This window comes from Cygnus atratus, chromosome 1 (assembly GCF_013377495.2).
Source record: "Cygnus atratus isolate AKBS03 ecotype Queensland, Australia chromosome 1, CAtr_DNAZoo_HiC_assembly, whole genome shotgun sequence".
Taxonomy (NCBI): domain Eukaryota; kingdom Metazoa; phylum Chordata; class Aves; order Anseriformes; family Anatidae; genus Cygnus; species Cygnus atratus.
Window position 1 is genome coordinate 2,506,571 of NC_066362.1, and position 22,091 is coordinate 2,528,661.

At 41.0% G+C, this 22,091-nt stretch overlaps 1 protein-coding gene across 2 annotated transcripts in view; it reads left to right on the forward strand.

The window, feature by feature from the left end:
• CHCHD3 (coiled-coil-helix-coiled-coil-helix domain containing 3) overlaps positions 1-22,091 on the forward strand; it is a 150,215-nt gene that overhangs the window by 126,090 nt on the left and 2,034 nt on the right. For both annotated transcript variants that reach the window (XM_035566581.2, XM_035566582.2), the window contains exon 7: positions 17,946-18,081. In XM_035566581.2, coding sequence (XP_035422474.1) covers positions 17,946-18,081 — 136 coding nt within the window. The remainder of the gene's footprint in view (positions 1-17,945; positions 18,082-22,091) is intronic.

A 22,091-nucleotide genomic window follows, 5' to 3' on the forward strand; every position in this document is an offset into this window, starting at 1 on the left:
TTGCCTCACAAAGCAGTGATGCCTGTTCTCTGAACATTAAAAATAGGCAGTTTAGAGAGAAAATAAGTTTTATAATGACACCACTGGACAGAGCCCAGGGAACTGTGGGTTTGTTTCGAGGCATAAGGTGATTTCCAGGGACTTTTTTGTGCTTTCTGTAAATTAGGAATATTGATAGCTCCTTAATGCAGACGTCTTCAGTAACTGCCATGTGATACTCACATGACAGTAGTGTAGAAATCCGTGTTGGATACATACCCATGTCAATAGTTTGTTCTGTTGTCTCCACTTCTGCAGATCTGATGGTGAGAAACTTTCAGTTTTCCAGCAGCTCCTTCTGCCACCTTAATTAGCATCAGCTGCTTTTAAAAACTGAAGTTAAAAGAACGGATTATAAATTATTTATGAAATACCACGTAATATTTTTCAGTAACAGAAAATAGAAATCTATTTAGAAGCCCTTGGACAGAGCCTGCAGGCTTGCCTCCTTCTAGTTGCGCTCCCTTTGCTCAGCCAAAGACAGTGGACTCTAAGTAGAAACATCTGAAATTCATCTTTACTCTTTCAAACATAGCATCCTTTGCAGTGCTTTGTCTTGAAACAGTTTTTTTTAATACTGTTGGTGATACCGTTGTTGGTAGTAGTCTTAAATTCTTTGTTCTTAACATTTGAAAAAATGACAAGAGAATTGCAAATGTTGTATTATTTTTTGTGTTTGTATGTAACTGATTATTTAATTTGCTAGTTATACATAATGTAGTTATCCTTACAGCGTAACTCTGGCAGTAAGTCATGTCCTCTTTTCACATAGAACAAACAAGAATAAGCCCCAAACCCCACAATTGGACTCGCTCAAATCTTAGTCAGCGAGTCAGTGAGAGAAGCACAACTTGGCACGATGCTGTTCTGAAAACAATGCCACGTGTTGCAGCTGGGGACAACGGTCCCGAGTTACCCAAATGTCCCCCAGGTGAGCGTAGAACTGCTATGTTTGTGAGTTCTGCTAGAAGGAGTGCACAACGTTAAATACCATCAACTCAGCTTAAACCACACAGCTTTTCTTAGCGGCAGAGGTACTTGAATAGTCTTTCTTTGTACTCTTCCACCCTGTAGTGCCCCAAGGCTTCCTCGCTGTGTAGCTGCCCCAGCAGTGGTGGTCACACCATACAGAGCATGGTCCATGGCAGTGAGTTGCTTAAATAAATAACAAGTGCTGTTGTCTGATAGCTTAACGGCCTTGCACTGCTCAAGAGAAGTGTAAATGGTGTTTTGTGGGGTGGATGTGGCACTGTCACCCCTCTTAGCTGGGAAGCAGTCTGGATTCAGAAGGTGCAGAGCTGCTTCAGGTGGGAAGAGGAGCTGATAAAGAGGCTACAGATCTTTTCTGCCTCTGTTATTTATCTTGTACATCCCAAATTCTGTTCCTTTCGAATGCAAAAGGAACAAAACAGAATTTATTTTCTTTGCTCACCCCTTTCAGCCCGTACTCGGTCCTAATAGACTCGTCTCAGCCCTGCCACAGCAGAGCTCATTTGAGCAAAGTGCTTGACTTTCTACCACTTCTTTGTACCTGTGGTTTTGCTTCTTGGACAAACACAGTGCTCCTTGTCTGGACAAACACTTCACACCATGCACACCTAGGTATGCCTTTGAATTGGAGTGAGGAAGCAACAGTTATTATATTTTAATGTAATACTATATTTACAACTCAGTGATGTATTTCTGCCTTTTGGTTAGAATTGCCTGTTGCTTCAGCATCTTGGCTTGATGAAGGGACCTTGGTGGTCAGTATTATCCCTGTCTCCGTTTTTCCCCAACCTGTGAACATATAGATGAGGATTTCCTTTGAACAGCTTTAGAATATCAAAATCCTGTAAACCCTTCATTACATTTACCTGTGAAATGATGATCACTTCATAAATGACAACTTTAGTTTTCCCTACAGCAACACAGATATTTAACTTTCTTCCTTTGATCGATTGAGTCCATTAGAAATGAGAGTACTCAACAGAGCTGGATGAAATATTAATTGTGCACTTTTGAGCTAGATGCAGATTCGTCCTGAGCGAAGTGGGAGTGGGGGATTCTGGCGTAATATCTGTGTGTTTTCCTGGTAAGCCCAGGACCGTGAGTCTGTTTGCATGGGGACATGTTTCATCGAGATATTCAAACTCAAATGTGAACTTTAAATGTGCTTCTTTGGGCAGGAGATAGTTTTGAAGCATTGAATATGTTAATATATTGAGAGTTATATTAACTTTTTTTTTTTTTTAATCCATTATTCAAAATTTAGGTAGGACATCAGTTAAGAGGGCCAAGCTAATTCTTTCCCTATTTGCCCGTATCTTTTTTAGGAATCCTGGGTACATTCATTAAGTCTTTCCTCAGGCTATCACCAATTTTTCACACAGTTAGATACTTTATGGTCTGGAATAGGGAAAGCAATCGTAAAATTCATTTCAGTAAAGCCCAAAGTCATGACTAGGAATTTTTTATCTGATATGAGTTAGTACTTGAAATAACAAAAGACTTGCTGGAAAGTAGTTATAATAGGATAAGCTTTCTAACAGATGTAGTCAAACACTCCTAGTTGTCTGAATGTCCCTTTCCTCTTCAGGTGCGTCTGGTCGATGTTAGAAGGAGAAGCATGTGCTCCTGCCTCAGCACACCACGGATTTTCTGTATTTGCTTACACAGATGCGTTAAGTCATTTTATAGACTTCCTCCTGAAAAGCGAGCGAGTGAAACTCTTCCTTCATGCATCAGTGGCCAACAGTTAAATTGGCGTGTTCCCTAGTTTTGCGTGCCGGTAATCAACCGAGTCCCCTGAAAATTGATGGATGCACTCATTAAGGGCAGTTCTTGCTGCTGGCTGCAGTTTCCTGAGCCACTCGTAACCAGGGAGGACCGAGTGCTCGCGGCGCACTTGGCACGTAGCGCTCTGCTGCGGTACATCTGGCTCCCCGCTCCCTTTCAAGGACTAAAGCCTCTTGTTTTAATACATTAAGCATCCTTTGTTGGGATTTGGTGTACACACAAGTAAATGATTTCCCAGTTACAGTGTCAAACTGAGGAAGGTTAAAACCCACAGTCTCTTCTTTTTATTATTAATTTGTTCTGTGTGTTGTAATCTTGTGTTGCTGAGATTTACCAATACCTTTTTTTAAGGACTTTTTTATGAGTCCAAGCCATCTGTAGAACCAAAGCCTACAAATCTCACAGCCCCCACTTCCGATCACACAGCAGCAAGCCTCCTTTTCTAGAAGGGAACAGGTTTTGCAGAGTTGATGGTAATGCTTTTTTTCTAAGAAGCATACACCTGTTTCTGGTTACAGGGTAAAGAATGAATGGCCAATTACCTCTACATGTTCGAACACGACACTTCACATGGCAGGAGCTTGTGCTTTCTGTTTGGTGAAGGCCCCCAACTACGTAACCATCCGTTCCAAAATCACGGGGTGGAAAGACAGCAATCCTTGATCAGCTGCTAATATTTGTGCGTGTGCAAGCTGCGGGGAGGGAGGTCAGTGCCACTGACCTTTGTTTTCCCAGCAGAGCTCTTGAACAAGATGAAGTGATCAAAGCAGGATGCCAGTACATCAGCACGATCTCATTACTTTGTAAGCTGCATGCACAGATGCTGCTGTTGCTGCATCAGGCGTCACTGATTTACATTCATAACACCTCCATTACAGCTCATTTGCTGCTACTTGTAATTAACCAGTTCTTCCTTTTTTTTTTTTCCCTCCCTTCCAGTAGTGTTGGGCTAAATCGGGGGAAAAAAAAATTGACTGCAGTCATTCTGCTTAGACTCCATCGAAGTGAAATCACGGTTGTAAAGCCAAAGTATACATTAAACATTTGGGGAAATAATATCAAATCATGTGCCTTGTTGCAAAGTGTGGTCATACTCAGAAAATAAGGTTTATAAAAATAGAATTAAGATGCCTTATAAAGCAGTTAAGCTGTCATATTGGCTTCTAGTTCACATGAGGTTAAGTTCAAAAGTAAAACTTCCCCCTTTTATTGCCAGGAGTAAAAATGATTACCTGGACTTGAAAATCATACAGTTTCTTTGGTATCTGGCAAGCATATTCCACCTACCTTACCCTGTAGCTCTGAAAGACTAAATGGAATAAAAATATGTTATTTATTTTTCCTTTATGGGAAGTTGATAAAGACATTAGACATGCAGAGAGCAGGTATGCTGCAATAGCTCGTTCTCTGAGCAGAGCTACACTTTTAATTGCAGTTTATCTTCCAGTATTGCTTTTTATCTTTCTATTTACTTAGGGCAGTCCGAAATGAGATGAATCTTGGTGGAGAGTACCATGCAGATTTTGACCTGAGTTGGTAGTCAGGGCTTCAGCATAATGTGACAGCCAGGCCTGGAGCATTCAACAAGCTTCGTATCTTCCACCACTCACCCAGCAGCCGGGGAATCCTGCTGCCTCATTTACATTTTTTAAATAAAGCCCTCATTCTCAAGACGTCAGAGCAGCAGAGACATGCTGCTGGTACCAGAAGCAGATCGCGTTTGTTTAAGGCTGGTCCTCCTGTGTCTTTGGTGCATAGAACACGGAGCTGCAGCTGTCAGCATCTGGCAGCTGGATGGGTGGCACCTGGGGGTGGCACTGGGTCGCCGTGTCACTCTGCTAGCCTGATGGAGGAGGAGGTTCGTTCCTTTGCCGCTGGCAGGCTCCTACAAATAAATAAATAAAGTTGTGCCAGGTCGCACTTGGTTAACCTGAATTTGTTGGGGAATAGAACAAAACTGCAGCAGGCAGCTGGCAACAGGTGTGCTGCATGGAGGTTGGGTCACAGAGAAGCCTTATACATTTGTGGAGGATTTGTGCTTTTTTATGTATTAGAATGCCTAGCAAATTGCTTCCTAATGTAGATTTCACTTTGATTAGTCCATTTAGGTTCAACTGCAATAAAAATAATGAAAGCACCTGTGTATGTGTGACAGAAGTGCATTCAGTTATCCCTTACAGTTAGGGGACTGAACTGAGGTCAGAGGGGTAGTACGTACCAAATCTGAGTCTACAATTAAGAGGGCAGTGATTGTCATTTTTCACATAAACTTTATAGGCTGTTCTTCCTAGACAGTATATTTTTTTCAGTGACCTAATTGATTCGGGTCTCATTTATAGGTAAGAGGGCAGAACAGTCCCCAGATTTCTTTTTTTCCATGTTAACTGGCATCAAACAGTGACATTTTGGCTTTCTTTGTTGATCCTCTTAGTAGCACATGCAGCATAAAATAATTGTGGTTTTGAAAAATTTTGATTCTTTTTTGTTTTTTGATCCTCTAGGAGTTGACCACAGCATCGACGTGTACATTTTTGTATAGCTGTGAAAGGGGAACAGCATCAGTTCTGTCCTCATAGGCATTACTACTTCTTCACACCTCCAAACTCATATAGTTTAACAATTATTCTCCTTCAATCAGAGGAATTTTGACATTTAAATAACCAAATTTTAGACAGTAGTGGCCTTTTGTGAATACGGTCAATTTTATTTTTTTCCTAGGAGATGTGAACCTTCAAAAAAAAATTCCTACTCTTCTTAGCTTGAAATTTCCAGCAAGTTTTCCCGATGTGCATCTTTTTAAATGCAACTTTGTAAGTCGGTTAATTGATCAGAGTGTAGCTGTGTTGGCCGTGGAGCTACCGTTGTTAGGTGGAAGCACTCAGGTCCAACAAGATGGTCTATGTCCTTATCAGAAAATTCAAGTTTTATTTGTTTCCCTTGAAATACTATTCTTTTATTTGATGTATATTCTATACAGGAAATTTTTGTGCTGATGTTCAGCCTGCATTTTCTTTAAATTTTGTTCTGTTATTCTCAGTACTCCTCATTGCAAACCACTAAGTTATTTTCTGAACATGCTTTTTGATTCTTTCAGTGGTTATCACTGCATCTTTAAATTATGAGTCCTGACATCCACAGGAGAAAGTGTGTATATTGGTCATGAAATGTCCTAACCAGTTTTTGGAATGTTTTTACAACTGCTGACTGCATTTTCTCACTTTCTTGAGCGTGAGCTTCATTTTTAAGCAAATCGTAACTCTTTTGCTGGCATTTCTGAAGAGGGGATTTCCTAAATATTTTTGTTTTACTTAGGGATTTTAAAACATTTGGCTTGTGTGGGTATGACCTGATATTTTTGTTCCATAGTGCACACTTAGAAGCACGAAGAGCACACCACTTTCTAACCCTAAAAGAACAGGAGAAGGCACACAGCTGTTTGGTAGGAGAGATTTTGCCCTGTTACTGTTTATGAACAGTTAAGCGTTAGAGGGGTTTGTCAATTCCAGTGCTGCGTGCCTCTTTGGAGGATCCATAACTCAAATCGGAAAACTTGTCAATATTTTTAAAAAAATTGTAAAAATGCACTCTCTTGCACTGTCTTCTGCATCTCCATTAATCTGCCTGCAATATAAAATCAAAGTAGAGTCCTGAAACATTTAAAGTACACATTTAAGCCTTGGGGAAAAGGACTGGGGAAAATAGATAAAACTAATATGTGGATCTTTAAGGAGACCACTCGAGTGCCTTGTCCGTGGCTATAAACGTTATAAAGATAGAGTCCCCTGTCAAGGATGTGTGAAGACGGATAGTGTTCCATAGCCAATGCTGCACTGTGCCATATGCATTACGGGAAGCACCAGAAGATCAGGATCGAAAGGTTTTGCGAGACAGGCTTTATAGATCCGTGCGTAATAGACTGCTGCTCTGTCTACACTGCTTTACTGTTAGTGAAATCTTGCTCTTGCATGAGCTGATGAAATGCAGCCCCTTTTGTGCCATCACATACATTCTTTTCCCTCTGCCGTGACTAGATGCAGTACTTTGGCAAAAAAAATTGCCATAACCTTCTCAATAAAAAGATGCCATAAGCACAGTCAGCGTGGAATTTAGAAGCAAGTCCTTTATGGATAATTTCAGTGTCAAATGAATCTAGTTCACCAGCTCTTTTCTACTAAGTATTTTGGCTCCTTTAGGTAGAGATATTATGTGTTGTCTACAAAAGGGGTTTTGGTGGCTCTTCAAGAGAATTGATTAAGGATAAAGCTAATCTATGTAATGGCTCTGTCCCAAGTTGTCTTAATTTTAAACCTGGAGACCTGTTGGTCCTTCTCACCGGTCGCATAATGTGATGCTGTGTGGGACAGAAGTAGTCCTCAAGTTACTCAATACCTGGTAAACCTCGTGTTTAGGCAGATAAAGTTGTTGCTGCTCTTTGGATCCGCACATGATGGATGTGTGAAGGTCAAACTCCACCATCAGCCTCTTGTTCTGGGTATGCATTGTAAACTGAGTTTTTTCAGGTAATATTCAAATACATCTTATTACAGATCAGACATTATCCCTTACTGCCCTTAATGGGGTGTGTGTACTACTGAGAGTAAGTTTGTGTGATTCTGTTGAACTTTGTGTTCAGTGCTTGTGTATAAATCTTCCTTGGTCGCATAGATCTCTGCTAAAAGGATGTACTGAAATACTGCTCATTTGCACTTCTTACCATGGTTTCTTAACGTGATATGATTCAACGATAGGCATTCTCCCGAGGTCTTTATTTTGTCCGTGTAAATCCATATTATAGTACAATATTACCTTTCTTGAGCTAAGAAAGATAAAGCCATTGTAACAGACATTTTATTGAATAATGAAAGAAATGAGAAAAACAGTTATTTCTCTAAAACTTTCCTGGCCACTTAGCGTGGGTCCCAGTTTCAGGCCATTTAGGAGATCCATTAAGCCACTGGGTTGCTCCTCTGCATGCATTAGTAACAAACTCAGCGTAATATGGAACAGGCTTGCCGTATCATGGACACATTTATGAAGATTGATAACAGCCAGGGTTCAGTGTTAACTTTTATTGTCAAACAGGCTGCAGGAAAAACTGCCTAGTATTGCTTTTCCTTTGATTTATGAAAAGGTTGCTACATGAAAAAGACATCACATAAAATAGCTCTGCTGGCAGTAGCATTATAAAATAGGGCTGTAAGTAGACCAAACAATAACTAACTACAATTATGTTCATTATTGTTTCTCTGAGCTCTCTGTACTTTTGCTAGGGTGCTTTCACTTGCTACCCTGGTAGCTTTAAGGTGGACCCACCTTTCCTGCTGAGTGGGATAAGCATAAATCCTGCCGTTTTAGATAGGCAGCGCCCCCAGAGGAGCCCTTCTGTGTTCGTGCCATCTTCAATCCCCAAAATGAAGGAAATGATCCAGAGTCAACCTGCTTTGGCATTCCACAAATGGTGCTCGGAGGAAGAGGAAAGGTGTTGAGAAAAAAATGCTGGTTTTGTTACAGTTTCCATCACTGAGGTGTTTTGCTCAAAATTATTACTCTTCTCTTGAATGGGTTGTTTCAGACCATGTTGTAGTCAGACCCCTTAAAATCAAGACCCAAACCCATCTGCTAATGGCAGAGATCGCCAGTTTCCAGCTCTGGGTGGCAAGAAGAATTGGTTTGTTTCTCGTAGCCTCTGTAACAAGATGTGCTGCAACACGAGTGAGTCGAATTCTTCAGTTAGCAGCAATTAGCAGCAAAACCTCAGTGAGAACCAGTTAAACTCAAGGGGCACGACCTAACTGGGGAAAACTTTCCTGGTTGGTCTGAAGTTTGTCCAACTTGAGATACTTAAAAAAGCACTCCACCACCCAGCAACTATTTGAGATGTTGGCGAAAAATGGGAACTTACAAATGGTACGTGATGAGGTTGTAAAACACGAGGCATCAAAATGACTTCCTGGGATCAGACCGAAGCTCCATCCAGTGATTTGGTGTCTCGTTAATGCTGCCAGCACACAGTGAATGCATAAGGAGAGACCTTTGTAAGCTCTTTCTGAGTTGGCGATGATGATTTTTGGAACACCCTTCAGGAGTTAAACTGCTTTCCAGGTACCGTTGTGTCCTGAAACAGTCTCAGGGACCTGTCCGCCAGCAGGCAGTGAAAAACAACAAAGTGAATCATGAATGCCGTGCTTCACAACTCCTCTCTCTAAGTGCCATTTGTGATTTCTTCATGGTGAGAGGTGCGTTTTCCCTACTGGGATGCTAAGAAGGGTGTTGAGGTCATTATGTTTTCCTTTATTTCTACAGCACGTTGTACAAACACATTTAAACTAAGATATATTATAACAAGGTCCAGTACCCACTTATTAGCAACATGTTTGCAGGGTGATTATTCCTCTTTGTGTGTGTTTCTTAACACGTTATTGTTATTGCAGCCCAGCTGATTATATTTTATAAAGAGTGGCTTGCCACAGCCTGGTGCAAGGCTTGGGGAAGTGCACATAGTCTTTGTAGCTTATCAAAGTGAGTCCGAGCCTCTTTTTATTGAAAAACTTCATGCTCAAATGAAAAATTGGCATTTATTTTACTCTCTCTTAACTTTTAAGATTGCAACCTTCAGTTCCCTCCAGTAATCATCACCCATGGGAGCAGTGATGCTTGAAGTGTTTAACTGTTGATTGCTTTTCCTGCATGCTACTTCTGCTCGTAAAATCTCTTATTTTTTGTGGTTGGGAGCAGGCTTTTGGGCCTCTTACAGTCAAACAAAACAGTGAAACATATATTGCTCGAGAGAGTAATATTTGGATAATAATTTGCCACAAGGTAGTGTCGTGTGGTGCTTCATATTGTGTGCAGCAGTTGACCTTTGCTACAGATAAGAAAAATGTCTCCTTATTAGAGCACACTCTATGGCACCTCTATAAAGGGAAAGCTCTTTTTTAGAGTGAGGTGCTGTGAAGATTTTATTGTCACGAGTTTGGGATGATGATGATACTCGTGAGTTTACAAAGCCTGAAGTGAATTGTGTAGCTCTTGGGAAATATGCAGCAGTAATAAATCCACGCCGTGGTTGTGGTTTTGGTTTGTGCTGCTCATTTGGGTGGTTGGTCTTTGCTCGGGTCTGTCTGTGTTCCCTTTGTGTGTGCGTGTGCTTTACTCAAGCAGTGACATACCCTTACTGTGGAAAATTTAACACAGGGACATGAATAAAATTAAATGGATTAAATACCCATTAAAGTGGATAAAATTACCATGGTGTTGTTTTGCCACCTTCCTATAGAAATAGATTTCATACTGTTGCAGAATGATCTTTTTCTTTAGAAATTATAAATACTTTATTGTATTTTACATAGTTTTAATGCTGATTAATGTACCCAAGTAGTCCTGGACCAGCGGTGGTTGCAGACCACTGGCATCACACACCTATCAGAAATATCAGCCAAAGCATCAATGAAATTTCCCAGACTATATCTGCCTTGACGTGAGCTCTAGCTAGATTGGAAGAGAGCAGTAGTTCCCTTGCTTGTTGCTGCAGCTCCTTCTGGAAGATGCACTGTCTAAACCTGGATCATGCCAAAAAAACCACCTAGGACTCATGATATTAAGACATGGTACCACCTGGTGTCATTGGCCGTGGTGGTCTTTGACTTGCCTGCTTGTAAACAGCTGAGCGAGTGGAATCTAGCTCGTCCTCATTAAATAATGTTTTGGGAGGAGTAATGAGACAGAGTTCAAGTGATGCTACATGCAAACTAAAAATAATTTGTGATCCGAATTTACATTATGAGGTTTGAAATCAAGCATTGATATGCTGATCATGCGTGCGTGGATGTGTGGGGTTTTGTTCAGTTCAGGCTGAGCATATTTATTTGACTCCTGTGGTTGAATTAGTTTGTTTCCCTTTCTGCCTAGTGGTCGGACAGGCTTACATACATCCAAGGTGATTGTTCTTCCTCTCTTAACTTGCCGAAGTAGGAACTGGTTTGGATCAGTGCAAGACCAAGAAATTCTTTCTATAATATATATATCATATATGTACATTACATAGATGCAGTATATTCCATGTGGATAAAACTGCACCTTTCAGAACTTTCTCTTATTTTCTTGTATATTTCTAACATAGTAGTTACCATATTTTCTACACCATAAAGGCATGCATGCCCATTTTATATGTGTAAAATTTGCATCATTGTCATCCATATGGCTGTTTATTTTAATATTTAAAGCCTACGTCCTAGTATTCAGTAAAAAACTGTTCTTTAAGCTGCAGGGTTAAAAATGTGCGTCCTAAATTTGGGTAATTCCAGCATGCGGTTCCCTTTGCAGCTGCGAGGACCAGCTGTGTGGAAGGTACATTTGTATAATAATATGTTGGTGTACTTTGTATTTTAAGTTTGTTTTTTTTTTTTTTTTTTCCAGGGAGGGGAATTTTATAAACAAGCAGTGATTTGGGATAATAACATTCATTAAATATCAATTTAAATAAAAGTATTGAACCTACTTGTGCCTGTCAGGGTGGACAGCAGTCTCATTCCATTGATGACTTGCTCTTCAAGGTGTTCAGAGCATCAACAGCCCCAGCGGGTCAGATCAGAGATCCTCCTAGCTTGTCAGGCAACAGCGAGGAGTGGGTACTTGAGGAAAACCGTAAAAATAGGGGAATTAGACAGGGATGCCATTTTACCTTCAAACAGGCAGTGAAGTGGGGCTTTCCTGAGCCAAACACTGTGTTTTTGCTCATAATCCTTTGATGGACTTCTCTTACAGTACCTTGTAATTGGCTTTTGAACCCAGCTGTGCTTATGATACCCCCGGTATCCTCTAGCAGTGAGTTCCAGCTTTTCATTAGGTGTTGTCTGGAAAAGGCTTGAATTACGTTTGTGGTTGTAAACCTACTGCTAGAAGACTTCATTGGCTGTCTCTCTGAATAATTGCTCCTTATGCCATTGATGATTTCATACATCTGCCACATGTTTACTTGAAATTGTCTTTCTCTAGGCTGAAGAGATCTAGTCTAGTTCATGTAACGTCCTCAGAGGCTGAGGACCTCAGCAATTAGTTCACCAGTCTAATTAGGATTCCCAACCAGGAAATCTTTCTGATCCACATCCCAATTTCATCCTGGTGTAAGTCCCAGCCCAACAGAGGGTTTAAGAATGTGCATAGCTTTGCACATGCAAATGTGGAATTACTCACTTCGTGCAGTTACGCTTGTATTTATGTGCTTTGCCAGATTTGGGATCGTAAATTCTCTCTGTTAATCTTAGAGATGCTCTTTCCTCCCTGAATGCAATGAATGTGTTGTTGCATTATGAGGAATGGTTTCCACTTTGCTTATGCTAAAAGCTGAACCGCTCTCCTACCAACATACCAGGTGGTTCACCAGGTGGGAAACACTCATTGGGGAAAAAAAAAAAAAAAAAAAAAAGGACCTAAAGAGGTCAATAGTGCTATCTGCCAGGCTTCTGTGTTAAACCAGGTTTTTGTCAACATATTGAACTTGACTTAGCGCACTCTAGACATAATTAAACGTCTGCCTCCAAGCAGTGCGTGTGCGTGAATATGCTGGGATGTGTCTTTCCACCTCTTCTCATCTCCATCCCTAAATTTCAGAGGTCAGGACGCTGGGAACAGATTTTAATTTGCTTCTGAGAGAGATGAAATAAATGAGAGAATGACAAACATTTGCTGAAGTTTTTGTCGGGGCTGGGATTGTGGAGTCTAAAAATACCATGGGCAACATTAACACTGGAGCTGATCCCTCGTAGCACAAGAGATGCGTGTGTCAACAGGCAGAGGGGGTTGTGCTCAGACTTGGGCAGAAGTCATTTTTTTAGCATTCCTGTGCACTTTTAGCGTTCTCGCTTGTAACAAAACAGGAACAACTGCGGCTCTCTTCCACCAGAGATTTGTTAGGAAAATTCTTTTCTTTTACAGCTTTTGGAAAAGTCACACTATATAGTCAAGTGTAAATAAAAGCAAGAATCAACTCTGCAGTACTTGATCTTTTGCTGGCAGCACTTCCCACATGGTAATTTTGAGGGCTCTGTGTAGGCACAGTTTGATTATGGACTGCTTCACAACGTCAGTTGTAGATACTCCGAAATCAGATCGTGGTATTACTTCCAAGTGATCTTTAGAAGAACAGAACCATTTGGTTTGTGCTTTACACGTTTCGTAATGCACTTACAAGTCATCACCTACTTAATGTGCGAAGACAATTTTTAAAAATAATTTAATATAAAGAGTAAATTAATTTAAAAGCTAAAAATACTGGTGCAGCAGTAAGGATCTTCATTACCATATGCCCTTTTGTGGTTTTTTCCCCCTGTTCTCTGTTTTGCAACTATTTTCTATACTGTAAACAAGTCCTGTGAATTCAGCGAGCAGTGATTCTGTGGAAGTGGCTCTTTTTGGATGAGGTAATCTTAAAAAAGAATAACCCCCTCAGCACCACCTTTTTGTGTCTTGGTGGAAAATACCCACTGTCTTGCTGCTGTTCAAGACTTGTTGCTTCCACCTCGTCTCTGACCCGACCTTCTCCCTAGGTCTTCTCAGCTAGGCTTACCTTTTGCTCTTGCTGACTCTTTATGCAAAACATCTAAAACATGGCCTTCCTTGTCCATCTGCTCAGCTAAATCCCTCGCAGCTCGTGGTATCAGTTATTGCAACATACGTTTTATTCCCCCTAGCCACGAGAAGGGAAATCTTGCCTTGACGGCGTCTGTTGAGAGCGGTGCCATAGATCATTTGCCTCCCCAACATTCCCGTCATCTTTCGTCCTGCCACTGGCTTCCCTTAGCTGCATCACGTGCAAGTTGCACATCTTCCTTTTGAAGCCCTTTATGGCCCATTTCTGCTTTGCTGTCGCTTCCAGTACCCCTTTGCCTTCTCTCTGAAGCACTGCTAACAGTACCTTCCACCCCTCACTCACCCCTTTTACCAAACAAGCATCTGCTTTCACTGTTTCTCATTCTTACAAGAAAATTTCAATAGACGTAGGCAAAGACAGTTGATTAACTTCTCCCAAGTCTCTTTAAGATTCCTCTTGGTTGCTCATAAAGCACATGAGAACAGTTAGGCTGTTGCCTATCGCGAGGGCACTGCCTCAGTTTCCTTTTGTTTCACCGTCTTTCTGCATCAATTTTTTGCTTCTTATCTTTCTGGGCATTATAAGCAGGTTGAGGAAAGACACATCTTTTTTTTTTCCTTGCTTTGCGTGCTACAAAGTGCAGGTAGGGTCTGATCGTGGCGTGGCTCCTACAGCAGCAGGAGCAAGTAAAGCAGCTCAGGACCTTGGCTCCAGCGCTTCACCACACTGGCACAATGGATCTAAGGGGTAATGTGCTCCTTTTTGGGGATTGATTTTGAAGCTGACACTTCCCTGGGCGGCACCTGGTATGGCTGGGGGAGCAGCACGTGCTGGGGACAGTCCCCTTTTTGTAGCTCAGACACGCAAACATGCTGAGCTGCTGGTTTGGAGGGGATTAATTTACGTTTAGGGTTGCAGGCTGGGCTGTGCTGTCTGGCCTCGGACCCAGAGCATCATCTCTGCCTCTTTCACGGAGCACAAGGTAGCTGTAGATGCCACGGGTTACACGGAGAAGAACAGATGCTTCTGATAAGTGTCAGCATTTTAATGAGGAATAAAATTAAGCCCTGGATACTTCTGGCCATCTAATGGCACAGGTTTTTGTAATCCATGCTGGTTTTTTGTTGCTTTTTTTTTTCTATATATTTTATGACAATTGCCTGAAGTCCTGATCTGGTGGGATTATGCCAGATACCTGCACAGTTGGAAACTCATCAGCGATTCAGATTCCTTCAGTCAGAGTGTCAGTTTTATCACAAAACTTACCATGGTGATTTCAGATTTCCTCTTTAGTAGACATTTTGTTTGAATGCCGTGAAGGGGCTCCTTTCTCGGAGCCCCCAGGAATACAATAAGCTATGCTCTTTCAGACAGGCTAGATGAGTACAAAGTTCCTCTCATTAAATTTTCTCTTCGTGCTTTCGCATAGAATATTTCTTTATAAAGCTCTCTCTTATTTTCTTTTGTGTCTTCATCCCATTACCTTTATGAGATTGTGGTGCATCAGCTTGATGGAAAAGGTGGGCGCGCGGCTCCCTCCGAGGTTTATTCCGGCACGCAGAAATATTTGCTGGCATGCAAGGTGCTCGAGAAGCAGCTGGGAAAGCGAAAGCAGATCAAGTAATTGTAAACTTAATAAAAACACGTTAATAAAAGCATGCCGGGCGGTGCGCGGCGCAGATCGGGCTGCTGCTCATATCGACTTTTGGGAAGAAAGGCATTTTAAATTTCGCTTGTGTTGATTCAGTAAAGTAGTTATTGAGTCGCGCTGAATAGAGATGGGGTTCGGTCAGGGTTTCCTGTCAGTCCTTGTTGACTACTACAGTATATATTTTTCCCATTGCTTTCTTCAGTTTAGTCATGAAATTCCCCAGTAATTAAAAAAATAAAAGGGGGGGGGGGGGGGGGGCGTTGGATGCTTTCCCTGCCACGTATCTCAAAATAAAGCTCTCGGGACACAGGGAAGGAACCTCGTGCTTGAATGCTTGAATAGGGTCAGCTCTGACCAGACCAGGTTGGTTTATCCATTCAGCCTTTAAAATCTTCACGTTTCCCCTGCAGATTCCTCCTAACGACTGTTTTTGCACTGTTTCCCTTTTCTTACAAGCTTCTTCTTCAGTCAAGCCCCACCAGACCTTTAAATGTGTCTGTAAAATTACCGTTATTTACAGGAACATTAGCGAAGTTATCTTTTAGGGAGATGTTTCATTTCCCTTTTGAGGAGTTTCCTTGCCGGTGGCTGCCTCTGACTGTCCGTCTGAGAGTCCTGTCATCCATCACCAACCAGAAATCAATCGCAAACCCTCTGCTGGGTTTACCATAATGTGCACTGCAACGTCCTTTCCTGAGCGGGAGATCCTGCCCCGCGTGCTTTATGGCCATCTAATGGTAGATAGTAATCTCATTTAGTGTTTTCCCCAAAGTGCAAATAGTGCATTAGGGGAGCATAACAAGCACAGCAGATCAATACGGAGCCCGTGCTCTCCTTGAAGAGATTAATCCAAGAAAATGGACTTGGTTGACTTCAAGGAAATGGCCCCGTTCGCATTGACCAGCGCCGGGGCTGGGTTGTGGTGGTGGGCTGAGAGCACGTTTGGAAAATTCACCATTGAGAAGTCGTAGGATGAGAAGAAATCGCGGTGAGGCAGGAGACGACGTGTCTGCCTGAGCTCCGGTGTTGTCGGCAAGGTGAAGTGTCCATTGAAGCATTCAGATAAGGAATAATACGTGGTCTTTGAATGGCTAGTGGCACAACTCAGGGAAACAAGCAACCCACAAAGATCCTTGCTGCGGGTTAGTGACCCCCCCAGATGGCTTATTTAAAGAAATTACATTTACAGAATTTATGTAGCTGGTGTACAGAAGCCCGTTTCCTTCTCTCTTCGCCTTTAAGACACACTCAACAAAGTCACTTTAAAAACACCTGTGAATAAAGGCACAGCTAGGTTTGCTGTGTGGGGATTTTGTTAACTCGTGGGCTATTGTATTGGATTATCAATCCAGACCAGGGTCTCAGGCGTTTGAAACGAGTGCTGGTTTAGTTGGACCTAAATCATCAGAGCTGAGTCATACAGCTACAAAGAGCAGATGCGATGCTTCAGTCTTTACTTTTATCCCATCCCATCCAGCCCCAGCCCTTGCCATAGTCAGTCGGTGTACAGCATTTTATGGCCGTACATTTTGATGCCTAACATGCTCTTGAAACGCTTGCTGATATCAGCAGAGGGGGGATTAAGGGAAAATCCTCATCCGTAAGAGTCTACAGAAGTTTGAACTTTCAGATCATAAAGTGGGTAAGCACCAGGGACTGCATTTAAATTCTGCTTTAGGTATTTCACAGATGTACGGTAATGAATGAAAAGAGTAAGAGGGCTGTTTTCTATAGGTATATATTGTAAAATCAAGGAGACTTAACAGTTCTTTTTTGGTACTACATCTTGAGTGATTGCCCAGAAGTCAGCTCCCCCAAGGAACCGCATTGTGCTTCATGTTTCGCCTTCTCACTGTAGTAAAACAGAGATCTGTCTTGGCCAATCAGCAAAATAGGAAGGTTTCATCTGAGGATGCTGTGGCTGATGAGTCTCGTTCTTTTTACGACCTTATTGAACTAAAAATAATGTGGGCTGCCGTGGATGTTAGAACAGCCATTGTTGGGCTTTCCCAGGAGGGTAAATGGGAAGGTGTATTAAGTATACAGTTCACACACATAAAGCAAATGGTAGTTTTAAAATTATATGAACCTTAAATGTTTTTTTTATAAAGTTTCATGGCTCTTTTTCTACTACTAAAATGTTTTATTTTTGCTGTGAAAGGGGTATAACAGTAACTAGATTTTGAATACCTTAAAAGATGTTTATAAAGCAAATGTCCAATTAACTTGAAATTACAGTGGACCTTTCATCTCTCTAACACTTTGCCATCCACTCGCTTTTGAATCAGGAAAGTATTGTATTCCCATTTAAATTCTGTGCCACTATCAGTGTAGATAACATTACATAGATAAATGCAAATGACAAGATTTTTGTCCAAAAGGGGGGTTATTTTGCAGAACAGACTAGAGGAGTTTCCATTCCTTTGTGTATTGCATCGGCCAAAAAGATGACAAGAGTAATTAATCCATACAGTACAGAAAATAGACAAAATTCTTAAATAACTTGCACATCTGGCATCAGGGTTACAATTGAGGTGATGGGTAGAAAAAGGGAAGGAGGATGCGCCAAAAATAGAGGCTATCATCAGATCAGCAAAAGCAGATTGTGTAATTTGCTCATGCTAGCAAGTTTTTTGCATTCTCTAGGTCAGCCCAATGGGTGCTTTCTGCCTTATGCAGTAGCAATATTTAATAAGTAGCAAGACTGTATGGTCCTGGGACTATACAGCAATGAAGCTTAATGCGTCCTGCAGTTCTGTGACTGTTTTTGTGACTGCAGCCTTCCTTTTTAACTTTAAAGTGTTTTCCTTCACATCCATTATTTAAAGTTGCATCTTTCCTGAGACGTTTTTGAGAAGGAAATCAAAATGTTCTTTCTTCTTTCCCCAGGCGATACGAGTCTCATCCAGTCTGCGCTGATCTGCAGGGTAAAATTCTGCAGTGTTACCAGCAGCATGCTCAGGAGACCCTCAGCTGCTCTGCACTGGCTAGCCAGTACCTGCATTGTGTCAATCATGCCAAACAGGTGGGTGTAGAAATATTGCAACTGAAATATTCATGGAATAAAGAGAGGAAGACTGTTGGATTATCCAATTAGTCCCTCTTACATGTGAAAGCATTACTGTTCCCTGTATGTGTGGTCTCACAAGCTCCATGGAGTCCACTTTCAATTTACTTAAATGATAGGGTTTCCATCTCTTCCCTTGGGAAACTGTTGGTTAATGTAGAACTTATCACGGGTTGGCAGATGTTTCCTGGTATCTGCAGTTTTAGCAGTAAGACAAGGGGATTTAACTAAGTGGTACTATTTGTAATAAATATGGCAACTTTCAGTAACATGTGAATGGATGTCTCAAAACTAGATTGCTCACCAGTTGGAAGTCTTCATTTCTTTTACGTACTCACAGTCTAATACCGTCATTTACCTCGTCTTTTCGCACTGCCATCCAATTTGCTACGGCATGGGTTGTTACTTTAGATTATAAACTTTTATTCTTTATTAGTGCAGCTTAAGGGAAATGACAGTACTGCATAAATGTTTCAGTTAAAAGACGCTACAAGTTCTAAATGTGATTCTTTTTCATCATCTTAAATCTTTCAAATACAGTGATGTATATATTGACCTCAACTGTGTTCTTAGCCAGTTGGAAATGTGCTTGCAGGCCATATATGCAGTGTATATAAAGGTGCTTAAATAAGTCTGTTGGTCTTTGTTTCTGCTAAAGTCTGAGTTAATCTCTGAGCATGTGAAAACGCATGCTGTAATGTGTTAGCAGAGACTGAGCAAGCACGTTTAGTACTCGGTAGTGGCAATCATCTCTAGAGTTAGTCCTGCCTGTACAGAAAAGCAGTAAGACTTTGACCATAATCCTTCCCTGTGACCTTTGTGCAGTTTTGCTGGTGCACTCCTGCTCTGGCACTGCTGAAGATCTTCCTGGAATCAGTGCTGCTTGTGGTTTAGCTCTGTGTAAATTTTGTGGGAGGCAACAGTTGCATGGCAGTGCTACAGCGGTTTCTGCAGGCCACAGCACTCAACACGTTTGTGGGGTGCTATTATTATAATTTGTTGTTTATACGGTTAGCGTGCTCCTTTTTGAATAGGCAGCCTGGCTGGAGGACAGACGCAGCCAGCAGCTGTAGCGTCCTTGTTCGCTCAACGAGCCGCGTGCAGGACCAGGACAGTTTGTGGGGCAGCTCTGAAATCTCTTTGTGATATTTAATGTTGTTATCATCACTGAAAACTTTGACTGAAGAGGGTACATGCGATGGAATATAAAAGTAAATGAGATCAACCTCTTCCTTTCAAAATTACCTCCTTCATTACACCCTTCGGTGTTTCTGCTGCCCACTTTTAATGCTCCTGTGCTCCTTCATTTCCTTTAAAACCCTACAGCCTACCAGGATCCCTGCTCATGAAAATTTTTCCTGATGGCATAGCCTGAGGCTCTCTTAAAATGCTTCATGCTCAGACACCCAAGCATGAGAAGTGCAGTAAGTTTTGTCCAGGTGCCTTCCTTGGGCACAGGACAAGTTTTGCTTGTCCCCCTTCTTCCCTAAACTGTAAGTTTTCTGTGGCTTTTTGAACTGGATTTTTTTTCTTTGAGTTGGATTGCTACTATTTTAGTTAATTCCATTCCCTTCCTACTATAATGAGCAAGAATTGGTCTACGTATTTTTTTTTCTAAGATATCCCTTAGTATGATTTTTGTATTCCAAAATCCATTTTGAAGTTACTAGACCAGGGATGTGTTGAGAAATTTTAGAAAAAAAAAAAAAAAAAAAGGCTAGTGAATAATATTAGATCGTTATGTAGTCAACATCACTGTGGCTTGCATCATCTGAAATGCTAATTTACTGTATTTATAATTCTATATTATTTTTAACAGTAACTACAAAATTTGTCCTAATTATTCATATTTAAGCTATAACTAAAGTTAGTATCTGGTAGTAATTTCTTCAGAAGGCTATGATGAGGATGAATTAATTCATGTTCAGAAGGTGCAGGAAAAGGAAATTGCATAAATATGAGCATTAGGTTTCTGAACCCTTTTTAAACACCTTTTTTGTTGAAGATCTTCAACCAAGCCTGTCAAGTAGTTAAAAGTGTTTCCTAAATGCTTCTTATTCTCTTTCATACATGCTTCAAGATGAGAATTCTGAGAGGTTTCTCTCTTATGATAACAGAGAAAGAGAAGCCTTTTATGATGGAAATATTTGCAAGCAGGAACGATTGTTTTTCATAAGGAACATCAGTCCTCTAGAGCTCATCCTCCATGTGTTGCAGCTGTAATTGTAATTATTTTTTACTCGCTGATTGCCTGGAAGTCCAGACAAACAGTAGCTTTGAAATAATTGCTAAACACTGCTATAAAATACTGCAAAATTACCTACTGCGTGTGCTTGCTTGGAAGACAGAAGAGTAGGATAAATAGTAGATTCAGAAATGAAAAAGTTAACTGACACCGGCTACAAGAAACAAACAAAGAAGAAAATTTGCTAGAGGGAATAGACCAAGATATTGAAAACCAAATAAGTTAACTAATCCGATTTCCTGGCGGTGAGTCTGGGCACTTGTGCTCAGGCTGAGCACACTCTGTGCTTTTCATAAATTGAATTTATTGACTCCTCTTTCTTTCCTATCTTGCTTATAATTATCTCACCCTCTCTTCTGTATGCTCCTTATTTCTCATCCTGTCTGTAATCTCATGTCTCTATCTGTCCTTTTCTCCCCTTGTTAGAAAGGCCCAGAGAGCTGTTAATTCAGAGGAGTTTGACACATTGTTGTATCTTCAGTTTAAATCTTTTCCCAAAGTCAGGGGGAAGCTCGTGAGATAAATTAAGCTCTATTATTAATGTTTGTATTTTATTATAATGGAAACAGAGAGGAAAACTACTTAATGGAGCCATTAAAGGGAAGATATTAGGATTGTCTGTGCCATGGATTTGTGTTCCCAGTGCTGAAGTATCTCCAGCAATGCCATCCACTGACATTTTTATTGCTGATCATAATGTACCACGCACTGATGTGGACAAGGTGGCTGTTGAAATACCCAAGTTTTTTTTCTGGTCTACAGGGAGTCCTAATTCCTGTATGGAAACACAGCTATAGTATAGCGTAATGAAGTCTATGCAATAGTTCCCTGTTAGACCACTGAATTTCACCGGGATGCAAGTCTCTGCAGGTTAGGTTTGAAAGTACTTCAAAGAACGGTGCTGACAGCTGCTGGTGTCTGACAGCCTGGCTCCTAAATGCTGTCCTTCAGCCTCTCCAGCCTCTTTGTGCCCATTATTTTGAATTGGAGGATAGAGTGGTCCTCTGTCATGCATCCTAGTTGGCGAAAACCCATCTTGTTTAGCCTCATTCTCCAGTATTTTAGTAGGTGCCATCTCACAGTCTAATGGAAAAATATGTAAAATTAGTGTAGCTGGAAACACTGTGGGCTGAAACACAATAAAAAGACATTGTCTTTTAACACTATTTAACACCACCTTGACTGAAGAAAGTTCATTCTGGAAGGGTCGGATCAGGTTCCCTTCACGCCTACATTGGTATCATGGAGGAAACACAAGGAAAAAATGCTAAATACATGGAGTAAATGTCTAAGTGATAATAAATTACAAGAGTCAGTAAAGAACGTTAAAAAAAATGTAGACAAAAAACAAAGCCCTGGTGCCCTCCCACTTTTCTGCAGATGAAATTTTGCTGGCAGAAATCTGCATGTGATGAACAAATACCTGCAATTGCTTTCCTTAGGACATTAAGTGAAAGAAAAGTAACAGAATTTTGCTCAGATCTTTTGGGAATTTCCCGTGTTAATTTATGCAGTGTTAAATTTATGCAAAGTTAATATTCAGTCCAGCAATGGCTTTGAGCAAGTTTCTGTAGTACAACTGCAAAAGGAGACTTCCCGTTGAAATAGGCTGCACCAGTTTTACCGAAATCTCTGCAGGGAGACTGTCAACTGAGATCGGAGATTTTGTTTACCAGTAAAAGTTTCCCTTATCTTTGTTTATAAGAGCAACTAGGGAGTGTAA